An 18,740-nucleotide genomic window follows, 5' to 3' on the forward strand; every position below is an offset into this window, starting at 1 on the left:
CCCTAGCTGCTGCACCACCCACAGCTCTCCTCCTCCCAGGAGTCCCTGCTCCCTCTCATCCCCATCTGTCTGTTCCCCCCACACCCACGGCCAGCCCACCTGCCACCTGCCTCTTTCATCTGGAAACAGGTTAGAAGCCCTGCAGTTGGAAATCTCAGCTCTGGCAGGCAAGCCTTTGGGTTCTAAACCAGCTTGCTACTCACTCATCCAGCAAATATTTATTGAGCATCTACTATGTGCCAGGTACTGACTGGTCTAGGTGCTGCTCTCGTGGAACTTACAGTCTACTCCGGGGAGAGACAAAGAAGTGAGTGCACTAGGTGACAAGTGCTATGGAGAAGACAAACAGAGGAAGGGGACAAGGGTGTGTAATACAAGGCGTCCCAGAAGGCCCCTGAGAAGGTGGCATTCAAGCAGAGTGCTGATGGAAATGAGGCCATGAGGCATGTGGGTATTTGGGAAGGAGCTGGTTGTGTGAACTACTGTGAGTCCTTGGTGTCTGGGCCTCAGTTGCCCCCCTCTGGAACGGTCTGGGAGGTAGCGGCTGTCCAACGCCAACCTCGTGCTACCCCAGCTGGAGACTCCAGCTCCAGTCGGTGTGTTCAGAGCAGGTTCCCAAAGGAGTCAGATTGGATGGGGGCGGAGGGACCCCAGGACAGAGATTCATGAATTTCAGGGGAAGCGGCGCTGGCCTCTCCCTGAACCTAGCTGATATGTTTAAGACTTGCCTCCCCACTCTCCCTTGTATGTTGACCTGGGAGTTGCAAGGTTAGAGATCAGACAGCTGTGGGCTGGTCATCCCACAGATCTCCGGGGATCTGGCTCTAGGAGGGCCCCCTGCACCCCCAACCTGGGGCTGCATGGCAAGCCCCACTCAGCCACTCCTCAGAATTCTCTTCCCCTTGGGCTGAGGCACACAGCCTTCCGGCCACGACAATTGGCGGACGGGGTGCCACCCTGCGCCCTGGCCCTAGGGAAGTTGGAGGTGGCTGACCCGAGGGGAATAAGGCTACAAAGGAAGAAAGGGTGGTGGAAAGGGGTTGGGACGGAGGATGGGCCAGGAGGCCAAGCTAAGCTGAGGGTCTGTGCTGGCCGCTGCTACAGTGGTCAGGGGGTGGGGGGTGCAGGTGGCAGGGCTCAGAGCCAATACAAAAGCTTGAGGTGGGAGAATGTGGGGAGGGGATGCTCCTGAATCTGCAGTCGATTTCGGCTTTCGTGCAGCGGCCATCTAACCAGCACTTCTAACCATCTGTTTGTTCCAGGTCCTGGCTGGCTGTTGTGGGCACGGCAGGGGCTCCCAGCAGTGGAAGACAGGACTGTGGGTTAGGAAATCTCAGGGGCGCTCGGGCTCGGGCTCCAGCTGGTGAGCAGAGGGCAAGCAGAGGAAGCTGGTTCTCCTCTTCCCCACACATGCAGTCATAACACACGGTGGCCAGCCCTGGACATGGTGCTCAGGGAGCCCTCTGAGAGTCTAACTCTTGAGTAACAAAGTGGCTCCAAGCCTCAGCTTGCCCCAGTGGCGAAGGGGTGGGGAGAGAGTCTGGGCACGGTACAGAGTTGTCAACATCATGCATTCCTTTCTGAAAAGTGTCCCAATGAGTTCCTCCAGGGCCCAGGAGGAAGGTCCAGTGACAGTTTCTGTGGCTGCACACACGTCCACACAGTTCCCGGGAAGCCGCCCCTGGGAGTCGCCGGGAACTTGGACAGTGACCTCACAGCCTGGTCTGCATGCCCGCATCAGAAAAATGAGCAGGTGACGCCCAGGCAGTTTGGCTCAGTGGTTGAGTGTCAACCTATGAACCAGGAGGTCACAGTTCGATTCCTGGTCAGGGCACATGCCCCAGGTATAGGCTCAATCCCCAATAGAGGGCGTGCAGGCGGCAGCCAACCAATGATTGATTCTCTCTCATCATTAATGTTTCTCTCTCTCCTCTCTCACTCTCTCTTTCTCTCCCTCGCTCTCTCCCTCTCTCCCTGAAACCAATAAAAAATATTTTTTTTTAAAAAAGCCCTAGCTGGTTTGGCTCAGTGGATAGAGCGTTGGCCTGCAGACAGAAGGGTCCCAGGTTCAATTCCCAGTCAGGGGCACATGCGGAGTTGTGGGCTCGATCCCCAGGATGGGGCATGCAGGAGGCAGCCGGTCAATGATTCTCTTTCATGTTTCTATCTCTCCCTCTCCCTCTCCCTTCCTCTCTAAAATCAATAAAAATATTAAAAAAATAAAAAAAGAAAAGAGAGAGAGAGCAGGTGTAGATGTTTTCCAGAAGGTTCCCAGCTCTGGAATTCTGTGTTCTAGGATTCTCTAGTTTACTTAGTGGTGTTGAAATTACCGTTGCCAATTGAATTCTGCTTTGCACCGCCTGCTTGAAGGAATCTTACAGTAAACACTACTGCCAATGTGAAGACCTTGTGTGTAGATTCTCTGGAAGGATGTCCTTGAGAGAATATCTACAGTTAAGAGGCTTGTGTGTCCCCAGAGTCACAGTTTCAGATCTGCCACCTCATCTGATCTAACAGCCCCACACAGTGGACAGGACACGTGACAGGGGAGGCCCGTGCAACTTCACCCACGTTCCTGGGGATGGGACGTGACAGGAACACCCCCACCCCCGCCCGCAGAGCTCCCTGCCCTGCTTCACACCCCGCGGGCACAAATAGGAAGTGAGCCCAGAGCTCCCAGGCCTCTGGGTTAGGAAATCTCAGGGGCGCTCGGGCTCAGGCTCCAGCTGGTGAGCAGGGGGCAAGCAGAGGAAGCTGGTTCTCCTCTTCCCAGTTATGTGGGAGAGCTTGCACCTGGCGGACCTGCAGAGGGCCCCTGGCGTGGGAAGGGTGTGAAGAAGCAGGCCTCTCGCAGGGTAGGGGCCATCGAATCCCAGCCTCCCTCCCATGAGGTGCAGTGAGCTTCCCCGAGGGCTCTGCCCACTTGCCTCAGGAGTGGAGGGCCTCCAGTTCAGCGCTAAGCTGTCCTCACAGCAGCCACAGGTCTGGGCGGGATCCCAAGCCCAGAAGCCTGGACCCTCAGCAGTTGCTCCCGCCAGCCCCGGCTGCTGCAGCAGGAGCCCATTGGCCGTCATCACTGCCCAGGATGCGAGCTGGCCTGGCTCCCTCCCAGAGAGCCAGAACCGGGGGCTAGGGCCATTCCCTCAGTTCAACACTCCAGATAAAACCTCAGGCAGCTGCTCAGTGCCTGGTGCTGCGCTGGTCCCTGGAGGTGGAGAAGAGTATCTGCAGATCCCCGCCCTTGAGGGGTCACTTTGTGGTGGGGGAGGCACCCAACAAACCATGGAACATGACTGGTTCCACCTAGGAAGGCAGGGCAGGCTTCTCAGCAGGATGATACCTGAGGACGGACAGGCGTTATCCCTCCAGCCCTCCCTGCTCAGGGGAATTCAAGCCAGGAGGCGTCCCCTTCCTCTTTCAGCTTCCAAAGAGCAGATATCAACACCCCCAAACCCAGCAGGAGCCCTCCTCTGCCTTCAAACGTGGATCCTTGAGGAAAAGGCAGGTGGGGTGCAGCCTCCGTGCTGTCCCCTCTCCTCACCTCTGAGCCTTGCCTTCTCTAGGCCCAGGGCCAGCCCCAGAGAGCCAGCCCACACTTGCCAATCTCCCCTCTTCTGCCCTTTCCTAGGTGGCAGCTCTGGCCAAGTTGCCACCTGGTGCCTTGGTGACCCCCAGATTTCTCATCTCTTCCCAGTCTGTCCCTTACCTCTCCTCTCCTCAGACCTGCTTAGACTAGTCTGCTTCCACCCCTCAAGTCTTGTTCACTCCTGCTTCAAAGCCAGGCCCAAGTAGGGCCATGCTGGGAATACCTGCTGTCCCCCTATTCTATCCCTCCCACAGCCTTCCTGCAGCTCACTGACACCGTATCGAGGACCCCCCATCATGACCCCCAGCCTCTAGTCTGCGTCCCCTGCACCCTGCAATTCATTTAGCCTCAGCCACCCTAGAAAAAGGTCTCCTGTCCCACATCGGCCCTTTTATGTTAAAATCCCCAGATAAACCCCCACCTTCTTCAGGAAGCTTGGCCCAAGTCACCACCTTTCCCACACCAGGTAGCACTTTACGTCTCAGTTTTTATTAGTCCATATGGACGGACACCCACAAACACGAGCAGAATCCTGATGCTGGGGCACCGTAAGCCAACCACGTGCTCAGTCCATATGCTGTATTCATCGTAACAGTTAGGATTTATTGAGCTCTGACCATGAGTTGGGCACAGTGTCAAGCTCGTTATCTTTCCGGCACGACAGGCACGTTAGAGATTTGTTATCATTTCATAGATAAGGAAACTGAGGCTCAGAGATACGACTCGTGATTCAACCACATGGTATCAAACCAAAACGCACTGGGGAGGAGTGTACTGCACGGTCAGGACCCTGGGTTGAGTGTGCTTATGCTGTAAGCTGCATGATCCGCCTGTCTAAGGAGGTAAGCTCCCAGGGGACCTTGGCCAGGGATAATTCCTTTGCTAAGGAGACTCACTCACTATAAGCCTGTGTGGGTTTTTTTTAGCACTGAATCACAGGATTCCAGCAGCTTGGGGTCACACGGTCCCTGATAACCCCAGGTGGCCACACCTTCAGAAGGGCAGAGATGGAGCAGTCCGACTCCCTCCAAGCCTGTCCCCCTTGGCCTTTCCAGGCCTCTATGTATGCAAATAAGAATAACCCCTTGCTGACTTACACTTTGTAAAGCATTTCCCTTTATCACTGCATATTCTCATAACTGCACTTGGGGGAGCTCGGAGAAGCCAAGTGACTTGCTGAGGGGGCAGGAGGGAGGTCCTGGCCGGTTTTCGTTTACATGTGTTCACCACTTATCAAGCTCCTGCCATGTGCCATGTGCCATGCCCGGTGCTAGGCTTGAGGACGGCCTCCTAGAAGAGACGGGGCTTCACTTCAGGGCAGTGCCCAGGTGCCAGGGAAGACAGTCCAGCCTTGAAGCCAGCAGCGCTGGGCTTGCAGCCTTTCCCATAGGAGGCTCTAGGGCACCTCCTCTTAGGGCAGGAGGATGGGTGTTTCGACCCCAAACCCTCACCCACTCCTCAAAGCTCAGCTTCTGCAAGCTCAGAAGCACTGGGAACTAACGAGCCCATTTCCCTCTGGTGGCGGCTAAGAGGCTCCCTCACAGAAAGGGTGCTTGTCAAGGACCACAGTGAAGTCGGCTGCCCAGCGAGCAGGGCTGAGAGAGTAGCCAGAGCACTTTCTCTAACATCTTCTCAGCCCTGGCGGTTGTACAAATCTTCAGGGACTGCCATCCTCAGAGTTGCTCCCACCATTCCTCACACTGCGCCCCCTCCTCCGGGGCACACCCTTTGTTCACTGGGAGTGCCCTTCCCTCTCCGGCCAGGCTGGTGGAGCCTGTGTGCTGAGCGCAGGCCCTCCGCACCACCGAAGCTTCCCAGTGGTGCTGATGCAGAGACTATGTATACAGTACCGCCATCCCAGCCCACCCTGCCGCTGAGTTTAGTCCCAAATGCCAGCACCTGCGAGCAGCAGCGTCCTTCCCTGGCCGGGCTCTCACCCTGGCCCTCCTGACCCCAGGTGGGAACATCACTCGCCCTCACTGCAGACTCGTGCTCAGGTGGGTACAAAAGAGATGCACCTCTGTCTCGGGCTGAGAGTCCAGCCGTTCCTAGGGGCCGTGGGACACCGTTCTGATTGGGTTTGCAGCCACCGCCTGTCCCCCCAAAAGGGTAACATTTTACTTCAGAAGGAAAATGGGTGTGTTTCTAAGGTGCAGCCCAAGGTGCACGAGCAAAGTTCCTCCTGTTCATACAAAGGGGGTGGAGCAGGGGTCCCGGCCACACGCTAAGAAGGGCTCCTTTGGTGACAAGGAGGCAGGGACTTCAGGTGGTTCTGGGGCTGGGGAAGGTCTATTTATTCCCCCTCCACCTGCCCCAGCACCGCTCGGTGGGCTGAGCCTGCACACGCTGCTTGGGAAAACCTCTTGGCGAACCAGTCACACATCGCCCGCGTGGGCCATTAGCGGAGGCTTGTCACGGGCTTCGGGGACTTTCTCCTGAGCGCCCGGAGTGCCGCTATGCCAGTGATCAACGACCACACAACACCGCCCCCTTCCAACACGGAGAAAAGGAGTAATCAGACCCTGAGGGTCGCGCCAAAGCCTGGGGCCTCGTGGTGCCCTAAGTTCCTGCTCTCTTTGCCCGAAATCCCGTCCAGCGCCCGCACGCCCCAGTCCGCCCCGGCACAATTCCTCGCCCACTGCCCCCGACCCGGGACCTGAGACGATCCACGCTGGGGCCGGCACCTGCCGCGTTCTCGGGCTGGAAGGGGCGTGGATGGTGCAAGGTCAGGACTCGGTGTGTGGCCCGAGCGGGAGGTCGGCGGAGGGGCCCGGCAGGCTGCTACCGGCCGGCCTGGAGGCTCGGCGGGCTCCACCGCAGGCCCGCCCAGCCGGGGCGCACGGGCACGGCGGGGTCCCGGGGTCCCGGCGGGCCGGGGCCACCACTTACCATCTTGGGAGAGCACCGGCAGCGGAGGCAGCAGCAGCAGCAGCGCTGAGAGGGCCAGCGCGGAACGCATCGTGCCCTGGCCCCGGGCCCGGAGCAGGTGGCTGCGCGGTGGGCGGAGGGTCCGAGCGCCGGGGTCGTGAGAGCTTGGGCGCCGCGCGCGGAGGCCTGGCGGTGGCTGCGGCGGCCGGGCGGTGACCCGTGCTCCCGAGTGGCGCTCGGGCGGCCCCTCCTCGCGGCCGCTGCGGCAGAGCTGGGCTGGGGCTCGGAGCCAAGCGGCAGAGGAGCGGCGGGCGGCTGCGTCGCGGGCGGTGTCTGCGCGGCTGCGGCCCGGGTAGCGGCTTCTGCGACTCCGTCCAGTCCGCGCCGCCCCCTCCCCCCGGAGCGCGCTGGCGGCGGCGGTGCCGGGCGGGGCAGGGCTGGGCGGGCGCTGGGCCGCGAACAATGAGCAGAGGAGGAAACTCCGCCCTGGAGAGCGGCGGGAGGGAGAGCGCGGCGGGAGCGGGTTGGGGGACGGGGCGGGGGAGGGGGGCAGGCCTCCGCGCTGACCGCTCTCGGCCGGCTGCTGGAGGGTTCCGACGGGACCTCCGCCCCGCCCCGGCCTTCGCACGCCCATATCCGGGGCTAGGCGAGCCCCCAGCTGTGTCCACCCAGGACCAGTCGCGGCCTCCGGGCTGCGGCGCGCTCTGCATCGCCCAGGAAGCGTGTCTCCCACCTGCCAGGTGCAACGCACCTGCGGGCAGGCCCGCACCTCGCAGGACTTCAGGGCAGGTCTGTGCAGCAGAGCGAGCGTGCACTGGGCAATCTGGACTAAGTAGTTGCTTACTTTCTCCAAGCCTACCCTCCGCACTTTTGAAATGGAGGTGATGGTCAAAATAAATAAATAAGACGCATTTTTTGAGGGATTAATATGTGCCAGTCAAAGAGCTTTGCATATATTAACTCGTTTGCTCTTCACAACATCCATATTTTTAGCCTCATTTTGCGGACAGGGAATCGAGTCAGAAAGAGGTTAAGAAACTTGCTCGGGCCGAAACCGGTTTGGCTCAGTGGATAGAGCGTCAGCCTGCGGACTGAGAGGTCCCGGGTTCGATTCCGGTCAAGGGCATGTACCTGGGTTGCGGGCACATCCCCAGTAGGAGATGTGCAGGAGGCGGCTGGTCGATGTTTCTCTCTCATCGATGTTTCTAACTCTCTATCTCTCTCCCTTCCTCTCTGTAAAAAAATCAATAAAATATATTTAAAAAAAAAAAAAAAAGAAACTTGCTCGGGATTACGTAACTGGTGAGTGGCAGACCTGCCTCTGAGGGTAGCAGTTTGGAAAAATACTTTGCACAGCATTTGGCGAGTAGTCGTTTCTCAATAAGTATTAGCTGTTATTCTCTTTTAAAGCTATTATTCTTAATCTTGCTAAATAAAGAACAGCAATAAAGATTTAGGGCTCTGAGGTCAAGACAGGCTTGGGTTCCAAACCCAGCCGCGCCATCCATCAAAGATTCTTCCACCTGCGTTAGAGCGAGAACAACACCTACCCTGAGAGGGTGGGTGGCTCTGAGGCTTGACTAAGATGAGATGGAACAGCACTTAGCACAGGGCCAGGAACACAGAAAATCTCCATCAATGAAGTGGCCAGCGCTCGACATCCTGGCGAGAAATTTGCAAATTTGGGATGGGAATGGGAGTTGAATTCCATTAACCAAGTTAACCCAGTGAAAGAACAAAAGAGCACCCCTCCTTGTTTTCTTTTCAAAAGCTGCCGAGGCGTTGTGGGGTGGGGGGCAAGGGGCGGGTAAGGGGGTGGAGGGGAAGCAGGGCGGCGGTGCCTGCAGATTCTGTAGCTCCCTGCAGAGGAAGCGCAAAGGCAGTGCAGGTGCGGGGGGCGGGAGGGGGGGTGCGCGCAGGGGCGGAAAGCGAACCTGGAGCGGGAGGGGTGATTAACCCGGGTTTGGCCACGTGACTATTGGGTAGATAATTGAGTCTTTCAGCCAGATAGGTCTGGGGTGTCCCCAGGACCCAGCCCCGCGCCAAGGACCCCATACTCCTCCTTCGAGCCCCTCAGGCCAGCTGCGCGCAGGCGCTGCCCGGAGGCACAGCATCTCTGGAGTCGCCAAGGAAGCGCTGAGCTCGGGCTGCGGTTGCGCCACAGCCGGGCTGCAGCTTGGGAACGGCTGACCCGGCTGTTTTCATCAGGAAGTTTCTGCAGGATCGTCCTGGCCCTTTTTTCCAGGCTGCATATGGGAAAGACAGAGGGTGTTCCCTATAAAACCGTGGGGTGTGTGACTACCTGTGATATTTTTTAGTACTGTTCCCCTAATATCCATGTCAACAAAAGGTTTGTTTGTCAGAAACCAAGTGCACTCTTAAAAGACGGATATGCTGTCTGATTTAAACAGTTTTTGCATTCAACGAATCGATTTCTCGAAAAACCCGGGAAAACATTTTAACTTTGTAAAGGGAGACTATATATATTTGAAAACTTGGAGCATTTTGTGCCCTGCTGGCATGGCTCAGTGGTTGAGTGTTGACCTATGAACCAGGTGGTCACGGTTCCACTCCCTGTCAGGGCACATGCCCAGGTTGCGGGCTGGATCCCCATGGTGGGGTGTGCAGGAAGCAGCGGATCAATGATTGTCTCTCATCATTGATGTTTTTTCCTCTCTCTTCCTTGCCCTTCCTGTCTGAAATCAGTAAAAATATAAAAACAAAAAAACTTGCAGCATTTTAAATTCACAGGATTTGGAATTGGTCCTGTTACAAGATTGTGCCAAATAAGATGAGAGTAGACATCCAGGCTTAGGAAACCAGGCTACTCTTTGTAGCTAAAGACTCAAAATTAGCTCTGGACCCTCCCCAGTATCCAACAGCTCATCCCCCTTCGTGCACAATGGGCTTTCAGGAATGAGGCCGAGGCTGGCTGGGCGTAGGGTTCACCTGTGGTCAGGGAGCAGCTCTGTCCTCAGGTAATCGGCCTATGTCCTTGGCCCTACTTAACATCTTGCCCACACTAGCGAACTCAATATCCCAGAACACCTCAGCTTCTAGTCAAAACTCAAAGCATTTTATAGATGCTATTCCACAATCCTTTAGAGATTTATTACCTTTTGTTTACATGAATGCATGAGTTAGGTCCCCTAGAGGATTTTAACCTTCTTAATGTGCGGTCTTTATTTTTTTTTTTTTAATTATATTTCATTGATTTTTTACAGAGAGGAAGGGAGAGGGATAGAGAGTTAGAAACATTCGATCAGCTGCTTCCTGCACACTCCCTACTGGGGATGTGCCCGCAACCAAGGTACATGCCCTTGACCGGAATTGAACCTGGGACCCTTGAGTCCTCAGGCCGACGCTCTATCCACTGAGCCAAACCGACTAGGGCATGTGGGGTCTTTCTTATTAATCCTCTATTTCCTCAGACCACCCAGAACAGCAAGTCACATCATAGTTATAAATGGAGATACTGAATGCAAACAGGAATACCAACTGGGAGATAATACACAGGAACCTATGGCACGAGGTTTAAAATGGTTTTCCCCGTGGTCCCTATCAAAGTCAGGGTCATGATTCTTTACCCCACGTGACGTTGCTGCCTGCATCCTTAGATGTATGCAGGTTTGGTAAAGTCCTCTTTATCCTCACCCTAAATAACATTAATCCCCAGTCACAGGATCTACACTGAGAGATGGGACAGAGCCTCCAGCCGCCATACCCCCGATAGAAGACAAAAGCACACAGCTATTCCTCCTGAAGCCACAGCACCTGCGCTTAAGGTGCCAGGGACGCTCTCACTTTGGTTTTCTAACCCCTGACCTCGGAGTTCCTTGGGCGCCTCGAGCGGCATTTCCTTCATTTTGGAATCTCAGTGCCCAGTACATTGGTGCCCAGCCCCAAAAAGGTTGTCAATGCACACGGGCTGAACAGATAAAGATAAAGACGCGTTTGGGTTTTATCTCCACGGTTGGGCTTTATCTCTTACTGCCAGGTTGTATGATTCTATGAATATCAGCTGGGGTTCAGGTTGGGCACCTCTCCCCAAAGTCATGCACTTACGTATTATTATTCAACAACATCTACTCTAACATAGTATGCCAGGCCTGTGCACAGTGCTGAGAGTGCAGGCAGGGACAGCACAGCCCCTGCCCTCTCGGGAGAAGCACCACCTGAACACAGACATAGCGAAAGTGCCGTACGTAGGGGCCGAAACAAGTGTCGTGAGCAGGCATGTGGAAAGCAGAGCAACACAGGCTCAGCTGGGCCTGGGGAGGTCAGGGAAGGCTCCTGAGCGGGAACAGAGTTTGGAGGAGGAGTAAGACTTCACCAGGGGAAGAGCAAAAGGAAAGGCATTCACGCAGGTGGAACAACATGTGGGAGTGAAGAGGGGCCCTGAGGAGTGTAAGGTTTGTGGGGAGTGAAAGAAGAAGAGGCTGGAGAGGCCAATAGGGGTGAGATCCTTAGACAGTGGAGAACCTCTGAAGGGTCCCAAGCAGAAAGAGACAAGACCGGCTTTCCATATGAGCGTCATTCTAGCCGTAGTGCATGGAAGGATGCAAGACTGGAGGTGAGCACAGCACTGAGGGGCCTGAGCAGCAGTGACGCTGGAAAGAAGAGGTACTGGGGGGCAGAACTGATAGGACTTAGTGGCCATTGGATGTGGACGTGGTGTATGGTGTGTTGCGGGCGGGAGGCATGGCAGTGTGTCTAGGAGTCCAAGTTTCCCCGAGTGCCGTGGCTCAATGTCACTAACTGAGATAGAGGACATAAGAAGAGAAGCAAGTTGGGGAGAAGAAAATGATGAGTCCAGTTGTGAACATGTTGACTCTGAAGACCCCTGGGGCACTCAGGAGCCACGTCTAGAAGTTACATCTGTGACCCTGAAGCTCAGACCTGAGGTCAGGGCTGGAAATAGAAATTGGAGAGCCATCAAGGTGCAGGCGGGGTTACAGCCATGAATGGAGGTGACAAGCCTGGAATACCCTGCCGTGGACAAGAGGCTGGAGGCAGAGCCCTTCAAACTTCACAGAATGAGCTGAGGAAGGGGAGAGGAGCTGCACAGGCGGTAACCAAGAGAGAAGGGAGCCTTGGAAATGGAGGGAGAAGAAAGTTTTCATCAGAAGGAGGCGGTCAAGAGTGTCACCTGCTGCAAGGACTGAACTCTAATGACAGCCCGACCCTGAGAGGGTCATTGGGATGTGGCCCAGAGTGACTTTAGCGATGTGCAGTAACTTGGGGAGTGAATGAAGACGAGGTTATGGAAACATCAGGTGTGGGTGTGAAAGGAAGGAGGGAAAACATCTGGTCGAGGGAAGGGTTTGAGCGTGTTGGTTTGTTTCAAAGTGGGAGAAGCATCCATGATTGAGGGCCAAGGGGAGGAAGGATGTTACCGGAAATAGGATGTGAAGTAGAGAGGAGAGAAGGACTGATCTCAGGCAAAAGCAACTTCATCGCTAAGGGTATGAGGTTGAGACACTATCTGTTATGGCCAATGAGAAATGGCCTTGGAGCGAGGCAGTCAGCATTTCAGTCCTTGCTCTTCGATTTAGTAGCTGTGTGACCTCAGGTTCTTACTTAACCTCTCTGAGCTGCAGTCTCCTATACAATAAATCACAACGTCAATTTTGCAGAATCACTGTGAGCATGTGAGGGAGTGCATGATGCCTAGTTGACCAGCTGAATAACTGGAAGGTAATATTCTTGTGTCAGCAGAATGCCACTGCCCACACCCTCCCAGTACTTACACTCCTGTGATGAGCCAGAAGCAGCAGGGACATTACTCTGTGCTCTTAACCATTGCTGCTCTTCACCAGGCATTTTCCGTATCTGATAGCCTTGCATTCTGGGTCAGAGGGTCACAAGAGCAGCTGGGCCAGGGCAGCAGATAAAGAGGTGTATGCAGCCATCTTGGAAAATCAGCTTGTCCCTCACTATCAGATGTAATGGAACTGCTTATACCAGGGCCCTCAAGACACCACCTAGCACCTAATCTTTACTCTTGGAATTTCCAGACACCTCAGATTCAGCGAGAGCCTGGGGCTCAGTGGATATTAGAAATCGTTGGCCCACTGCCTCATCACATGATAAGAAAAGGAGGCCAGGAGAGTTGAGCTGACTTGTCTCGCTCACCCAGCCACTGTTCTAACATAACCCATCGCCTCCCCATCAGGATTATCTATACTTATGCACTTGTCCATCTCCCAACTCAAAAGCTACAGGTCCCAGGGCAGGACAAAGGAAGAGATCAGGGAGATGGAAGTGAGGGAAGGAGATATGAGTCAATTCCTAATTAAGTTGAAGTAAAACAAGCCTGAGGCATCAGCTTCAGCTCAGTCTTCCTGACACCTAAGCCTCAACCTGCTTTCCATCTCATCTCCCACTTAGCCCCTGACCATCCCCCGCATTCCTCTGCCTGGGACAATAAACACAGCTTGCAATTAGCTTCTTCCACCCTGGAGGCTGCCCAGGGCTGGCTGTGTGCTTGAGTGGTAGTGCATGGAGCTGTGCCTATATTGTGGGCAGGTGCCAAACACTTTCCTTTCCTAACATGGTTTGATCCTCATACGATCCGGAGAGGTAAATACTATATACTATATATTCCCATTAACTCAATTTGCAGATGAGAAAATGAAAACTTCATTTCCCCGGCATCCACCTGAGGGTAGAAGACATGGCTTTGTTACGTGAATGCTGACACGCCTGTGTCCAGTTTCCCCAGTGAGCTCCGAGCTCCTTGAGGAAAAAGGGCTATATCTGGTTTGAACCGTTGACAGCCCACACCCACTCTGCATCTTGCACCCTCACCTCTCTCCTCTCCCTCCTTCCCTCTACCTGCCACCAGAGTGTGTTCTCAGAATCAGATGTGATCCTATCCCTCACTGGCTCAAACACGGCATTCAAGGTCTCCAAATTCTGACCCAACAGGAAGTAGGAAAGTCTCTTGTCCCACTGAGAGAGAGACGGTGCTTCAGATTCAACTATGACACATGTTCCCCCTGAGTCTTTGCCTGAGCTTCTCCCCGGGCCTGGAGTTAACCTACTTTCCACTGTCATAGAGTTTGAAGGCTCAAGTATCCTGCAGCCTGTTCCGATCTGGCCCCCACGTCCTCTGCTGGGGTCCCCTTGCCTAGGGTAGTGCCTTAATTCATTGTCTGACTTCGAATGTGTGTTGTTAGTTATATACACATACAGACCTCGAGTTCTTTCTTTGAAGGAAAGGACCTCACTTTATTTGTGTGTCGATCCCGTCCTTAGCATGGTTGAATAGTTGGCACCTGATAATAAAAATAAGGTGAGTAATGTCTAGAGTTTGTTGATCCTTGCCATGCCATATGGGCTAGCACTGAGCTAGGTAATTCAATGCAAAGTCTCATTTAGTCTTTTCAGCAATTCCATGAGATCTGTTCATTAATCCCATTTTATTAATAAGGAAACTGAGTCATTAATGGAAATTAGGCCGCTGGCCTACGTTCACATAACTGTTAAGGATTCGAACCCAGCAGCCTGATTCCTAAAACCACACTCTTCAGAGGGTGAATAGGTGCGTGAATGACTAGTGATATTCATTGTACTATAATTTTGTCTGCAGTGTCTCATAAACATGGTTAAGATGAAATGTCTGCCCCTCAGAGCAATCCAGAACATACGGTATGGAGGAAGCAGACTGCGAGTGTTTTTCTCAATTCAAGAAATGATTGCTTCACCCACACAACCCCTCCTACATTTCTCAAAACCCACACTTCCCTGTATCCCCCCCAAAACCCACCCAATTCAAATAAAAATGGACATGGGCTTAGCCTTACTGTTTCAGTTGCTGAAACTTCGTAACAATAGACAGGAGCTGTAGACTATGGGATGCATGCAAGTTGAAGACACAGGACTATTCATTTCACCACTGGATCCTTCACATCTCGAGGCCACTTGCTCCATCTGCAAAATCAGGAATGAGAATCAACCCCGTGCTTCTGCACCACTGCTCCCAACTCTCCCACTCACATTCCCAAGGTCTAACCAACTGCCTTGATTGGTTGGCATTTTTAAGGGTTTTTATTCACTCTACCGGGTGGACACACTCCTCTGGGGCGGGCGGGGGCAGGGGGAGAGCTTAGATCTACAGAAAAGGTATCTAGCCCAGGTGTCCTTCTTCCTTGCTACAGAGTGAATCGAACTACTGCAGCCCTGCTGGGACCACGGGGGCAGAGCTGCAGACCTGCGAAGATAAACAAGCTGGCCCAGATATGCACAAACAGCAGCCCCGGGACGGGGCTGGGATCTGGCACTGAGGTTCCCATGACTTCATTAACCTCTGAAGCATTGTTCTTCCCCGTCACCAGGGCCTTTCGATAACATTTACACGCAGTGCACAGCCGGGGTGTGCGATCCGCCTCCCTCTGTGCAGCAGTAGAGACGGAGCGGAGCCCACAGCTGGGGCGGGCTGCCTGTGTAAGGGTGGCTGCCTGTGCAAGGGTGGCTGCCGGGGCTGGAGACTAAACCCAGCCTCTTGCCTCCCACAACCAGAGCGGTTTTCCAAGAGGCCACGTGGGAATTCACAAATTCTCAAATTGGAAAGAATCCTGACAGCCACGTAGCTCAGGGGCTTAGATAAAATTCCAGGTTCAGAGACTCCGATAGGGTAAGGGCTTCTCCCCTGAGTCCTCTGCCTTCATAGCAGGCTGGTCCCTGGGCTTATCTCTCTGTGCACGCAGTTCTGGCCTCCCCACCTCACTCACATGAGGCCGCAGGACATGTCTCTGTGTTCACTCTTACATCCCTGGGGCCTAGCACCTTGCAGGGAGGCCATAGTAGATGCTCAGGAAATACTGGTTGAGTAAATGAATTGATCTCCAGAGGAAATCTGAAAAGCAAAAAGTTATATTTCTATTCTTTGTTCTACCATCAACCATCGAGTGATATCAGGACGCTCTCAAAGTGTTAGTTTCTTTATGTTCAAAATGGAGGAAAACATCTGCCCTTTTCTTTTTTTAAAAAAAAAATGATTTTTTTAAATTGATTTCAGAGAAGAAGGGAGAGAGATAGAGAGATAGAAACACCAATGAAGAGAGTCATTGATTGGCTGCCTCCAGCATGCCCCGCATTGGGGATGGAGTCCACAACCCACGCATGTGCCCTTGACCAGAATCGAACCCAGGACCCTTCAGTCAGCAGGCCGACGCTCTATCTACTGAGCCAAACCGGCTAGGGCAACATCTGCCCTTTTCGAAGATGATTCGGAACTCTGGAAGCAAAACTTGTTGAAGAGCTTTGAAAACTACCCTGCTCTTTGTAGCTATTACAGTAATTATTATTTACTATTTGATCAGACTTTCCTGGACTTCACACAGGTTGGTATCTAATACTGGCCATGGCAAATCATTTCAGCTCCAGGAATGAACACTACGTTATATCCTGGAGCACCTCAAGGTTGTTGCTTTTTTATGCCTTCAAACCATTGGGGGACAATTTATGGATGCTTCCTCTGTGCTGTTTTTTTGTTTTTGTTTCTTTTTGTTAATCCTCACCCGAGGATATTTTTCCATTGATTTTTAGATAGAGTGGAAGAGGGAGGGAAAGACAGAGAGAAACATCGATGTGAGAGAAACACATCGATTGGTTGCCTCCTGCATGAGCCCTGACCAGGGGAGGAGCCTGCAACCAAGGCACATGCCCTTGACTGGAATCGAACCTGGGACCCTTTGGTCCACAGGCCGATGCTCTATCCACTGAGCCAAACTGGGCAGGGCCCTTTGTGCTGTTTTTAGGGGAGCCCTGTAACCACCCACAAGACCCCGAGAGAGTGACAGGTGTAGGAGGGATGAGGGTCCAGGCCCAGAGGTGGTTCCTCTGTCCTCAGCAGGCAGCTCTCACCCCTCCTTGCATAGCAAGACCCAGGAGAGAGAATCCACAGCTCCCTTCACCTCCTGAGAGGATCTAACAGTTGCTGTGAACAAGGTGCTCTACTCAGTCTATGAGCGCACTGGGTAAAATAGGTCAGACTCTTTAAAGGAAGCCTGGACTCCAGGTTGGTCAGAACGTCTCCCTGCGGACCAGCCCCACAAAGAGCATCTGCCCTCACCTTCTGATGGCTGAAGGGACCTTTCTAGCAGCAACCACCTCCTACTGGATCCAAAGACCACACATCTCTGCAGCTGCCGGGTGTTGCATTTACACTGACACAGACTCCTAGGCATCCCTCCTTCTGACTGATGCCCCCACATCCCCAAACCCGGGTCTCAACACTGAGGACCACCCGCAAACTCAGCCTCCTCCTTGTCCTCCAGTGACTCAGCATTTTCTTCTCCACATTTGAAACCCAAAATCCACCCGAGGCAGCGTGTTTTTACTTGGGGCCTGCAGTGCAGTAGACCCATGGGGACTCCTTAGGCCACGAACGTCAGTCAGTGAGCCTGGAACTGTGTAGATTTCTAACCCGGGACTCAGTCCTTGAAGACGTTTTCTTCTTCCTGGATCAGGTGCCTCTAATAATCATTGCTGAGGTTTGCTGAGCACTTACTTTGTGCCAGGCCCTTTGAAGCTCTTTGCAAGCTTTATCTTATTTAATTGTCACCACCACCCAGTGAGGAAGGAACTATTGTCTTCCGATTCACAGACAAGGAAACAATCTAAATAACTTGCCTAGAGGCCTCCAGCTAGTAAGTGGCGACCTGGGTTTCAAAACCCAGGCGGTCAGCTGCGCATGCTCCTCACCGGCCTGCCATAGCTGTTTGGAAGACATGCACCCTTCAAGTGAAAGCTATTTTCCTCTTGAATCCTCTGTTCTTCAAGGATCAGCTCAAAAGCACCCCTTTGTGAAGCCTGTAGTCTGAGTTTTTCTCCCTTGTGACATTTTATTCATATTGCCATTTGAGCTCTTGCCATTCTATGGTAAATGGTGGCACCTGAGTCTGTCCCACCCCCACCCCCACCTCTGCCCTTGCTTTAGAGGGGGGGTCTCACCTTACATCCATTGCAGGCTCTCCAGCTCCTAGACCAGTGATGGTGAACCTTTTGAGCTCGGCATGTCAGCATTTTGAAAAACCCTAACTTAACTCTGGTGCCGTGTCACATATAGAAATTTTTTTATATTTGCAACCATAGTAAAACACAGACTTATATTTTTGATATTTATTTTATATATTTAAATGCCATTTAACAAAGAAAAATCAACCAAAAAAAATGATTTCGCGTGTCATAGGTTCGCCATCACTGTCCTAGAAGAAGCCCCACCAATGTTTGCTGATTTGGCTCAGTGGATAGAGCGCCGGCCTGCAGACCCTAGCTGGTTTGGCTCAGTGGATAGAGCGCCGGCCTGCAGACCCTAGCTGGTTTGGCTTAGTGGATAGAGCGTCCGTCTACAGACTGAAGGGTCCCAGGTTCGATTCCGGTCAAGGGCACCTACCTCAGTTGCAGATTCCCTGCCCCAGGGCCACGTGCAGAAGGCAACCAATTGATGTGTCTCTCTCACATTGGTGTTTCTCTTTCTCTCCCTCTCCCTTCCACTCTCCCTTAAAAACCAATGGAAAAATATCTTCGGGTGAGGATTTAAAAAAAAAAAAAAAAGATGAATATGAAGGTAGTGGATTCTGTCAAAGGAATTCTGGGGACTAAGCATCAAGCTTAGTTGGAATCCTGGAGGATAGAAACTAAATGAAAGGGGTGGTTTGGACTTTTTGAAGTTTACAATCTAACTGGGAAGTTTGTGTGAACATTTGCAGTACAGAGCCTAAGGCTTTACGAAGCAGCACATCACAAGGGCAAAAAAATGCATATATAGGTATTGGTTATGGACATAGATCAACTTAATTTTGGAATAGGTAGAAATTCACATGATTCCAAAGTCTAAATGGAATATAATGACTGCTCTCCTCACCCAGTCCCCCAGGCACTTATTCCCCTCACGCAGACAACCAATGCTATTCTTCCAGAGATACTTCATGCATATGCCAGAAAACTAACATGTTTTAGCTAAAATGTAGTACATATATTAGCTATATATAGTGTAGTTTATATATGTAATACATGTTACATATGCATTGTCAGGAATATGCAATAATATAACAAGTCATCAATTAAAATTTCAACATTTGTTAGAAACTGGACCCTAATCCTATATAATAAAGGCCTAATATGCTAAGTGTCTGGTTGTCCATTCAACCAATCAAAGTGTAATATGCTGATGATATGCTAAGGCTGCTCAACTGCTCGCTATGAAATGTACTGACCACCATGGGGCTGACGCTCTGACCGGTAGGTTAGCTTGCTCTGGGGTCTGGCTGATCAGGAC

The 18,740-nt window shown here is 52.8% G+C and overlaps 1 protein-coding gene across 1 annotated transcript in view; it reads right to left on the reverse strand.

Annotated features, from left to right (window-relative positions):
* The window catches only part of PODXL (podocalyxin like), a 44,711-nt gene extending 37,623 nt beyond the window's left edge, over positions 1–7,088 (reverse strand). The window contains exon 1 of the mRNA XM_070423517.1: positions 6,476–7,088. Within this exon, the coding sequence (XP_070279618.1) occupies positions 6,476–7,088 (613 nt within the window). The remainder of the gene's footprint in view (positions 1–6,475) is intronic.
* Positions 7,089–18,740: the final 11,652 nt, after the last annotated feature.

The sequence above is a fragment of the Myotis yumanensis genome, unplaced genomic scaffold, assembly GCF_028538775.1.
Source record: "Myotis yumanensis isolate MYYU_CA2020_CCGP unplaced genomic scaffold, mMyoYum1.0.hap1 SCAF_9, whole genome shotgun sequence".
NCBI lineage: Eukaryota > Metazoa > Chordata > Mammalia > Chiroptera > Vespertilionidae > Myotis > Myotis yumanensis.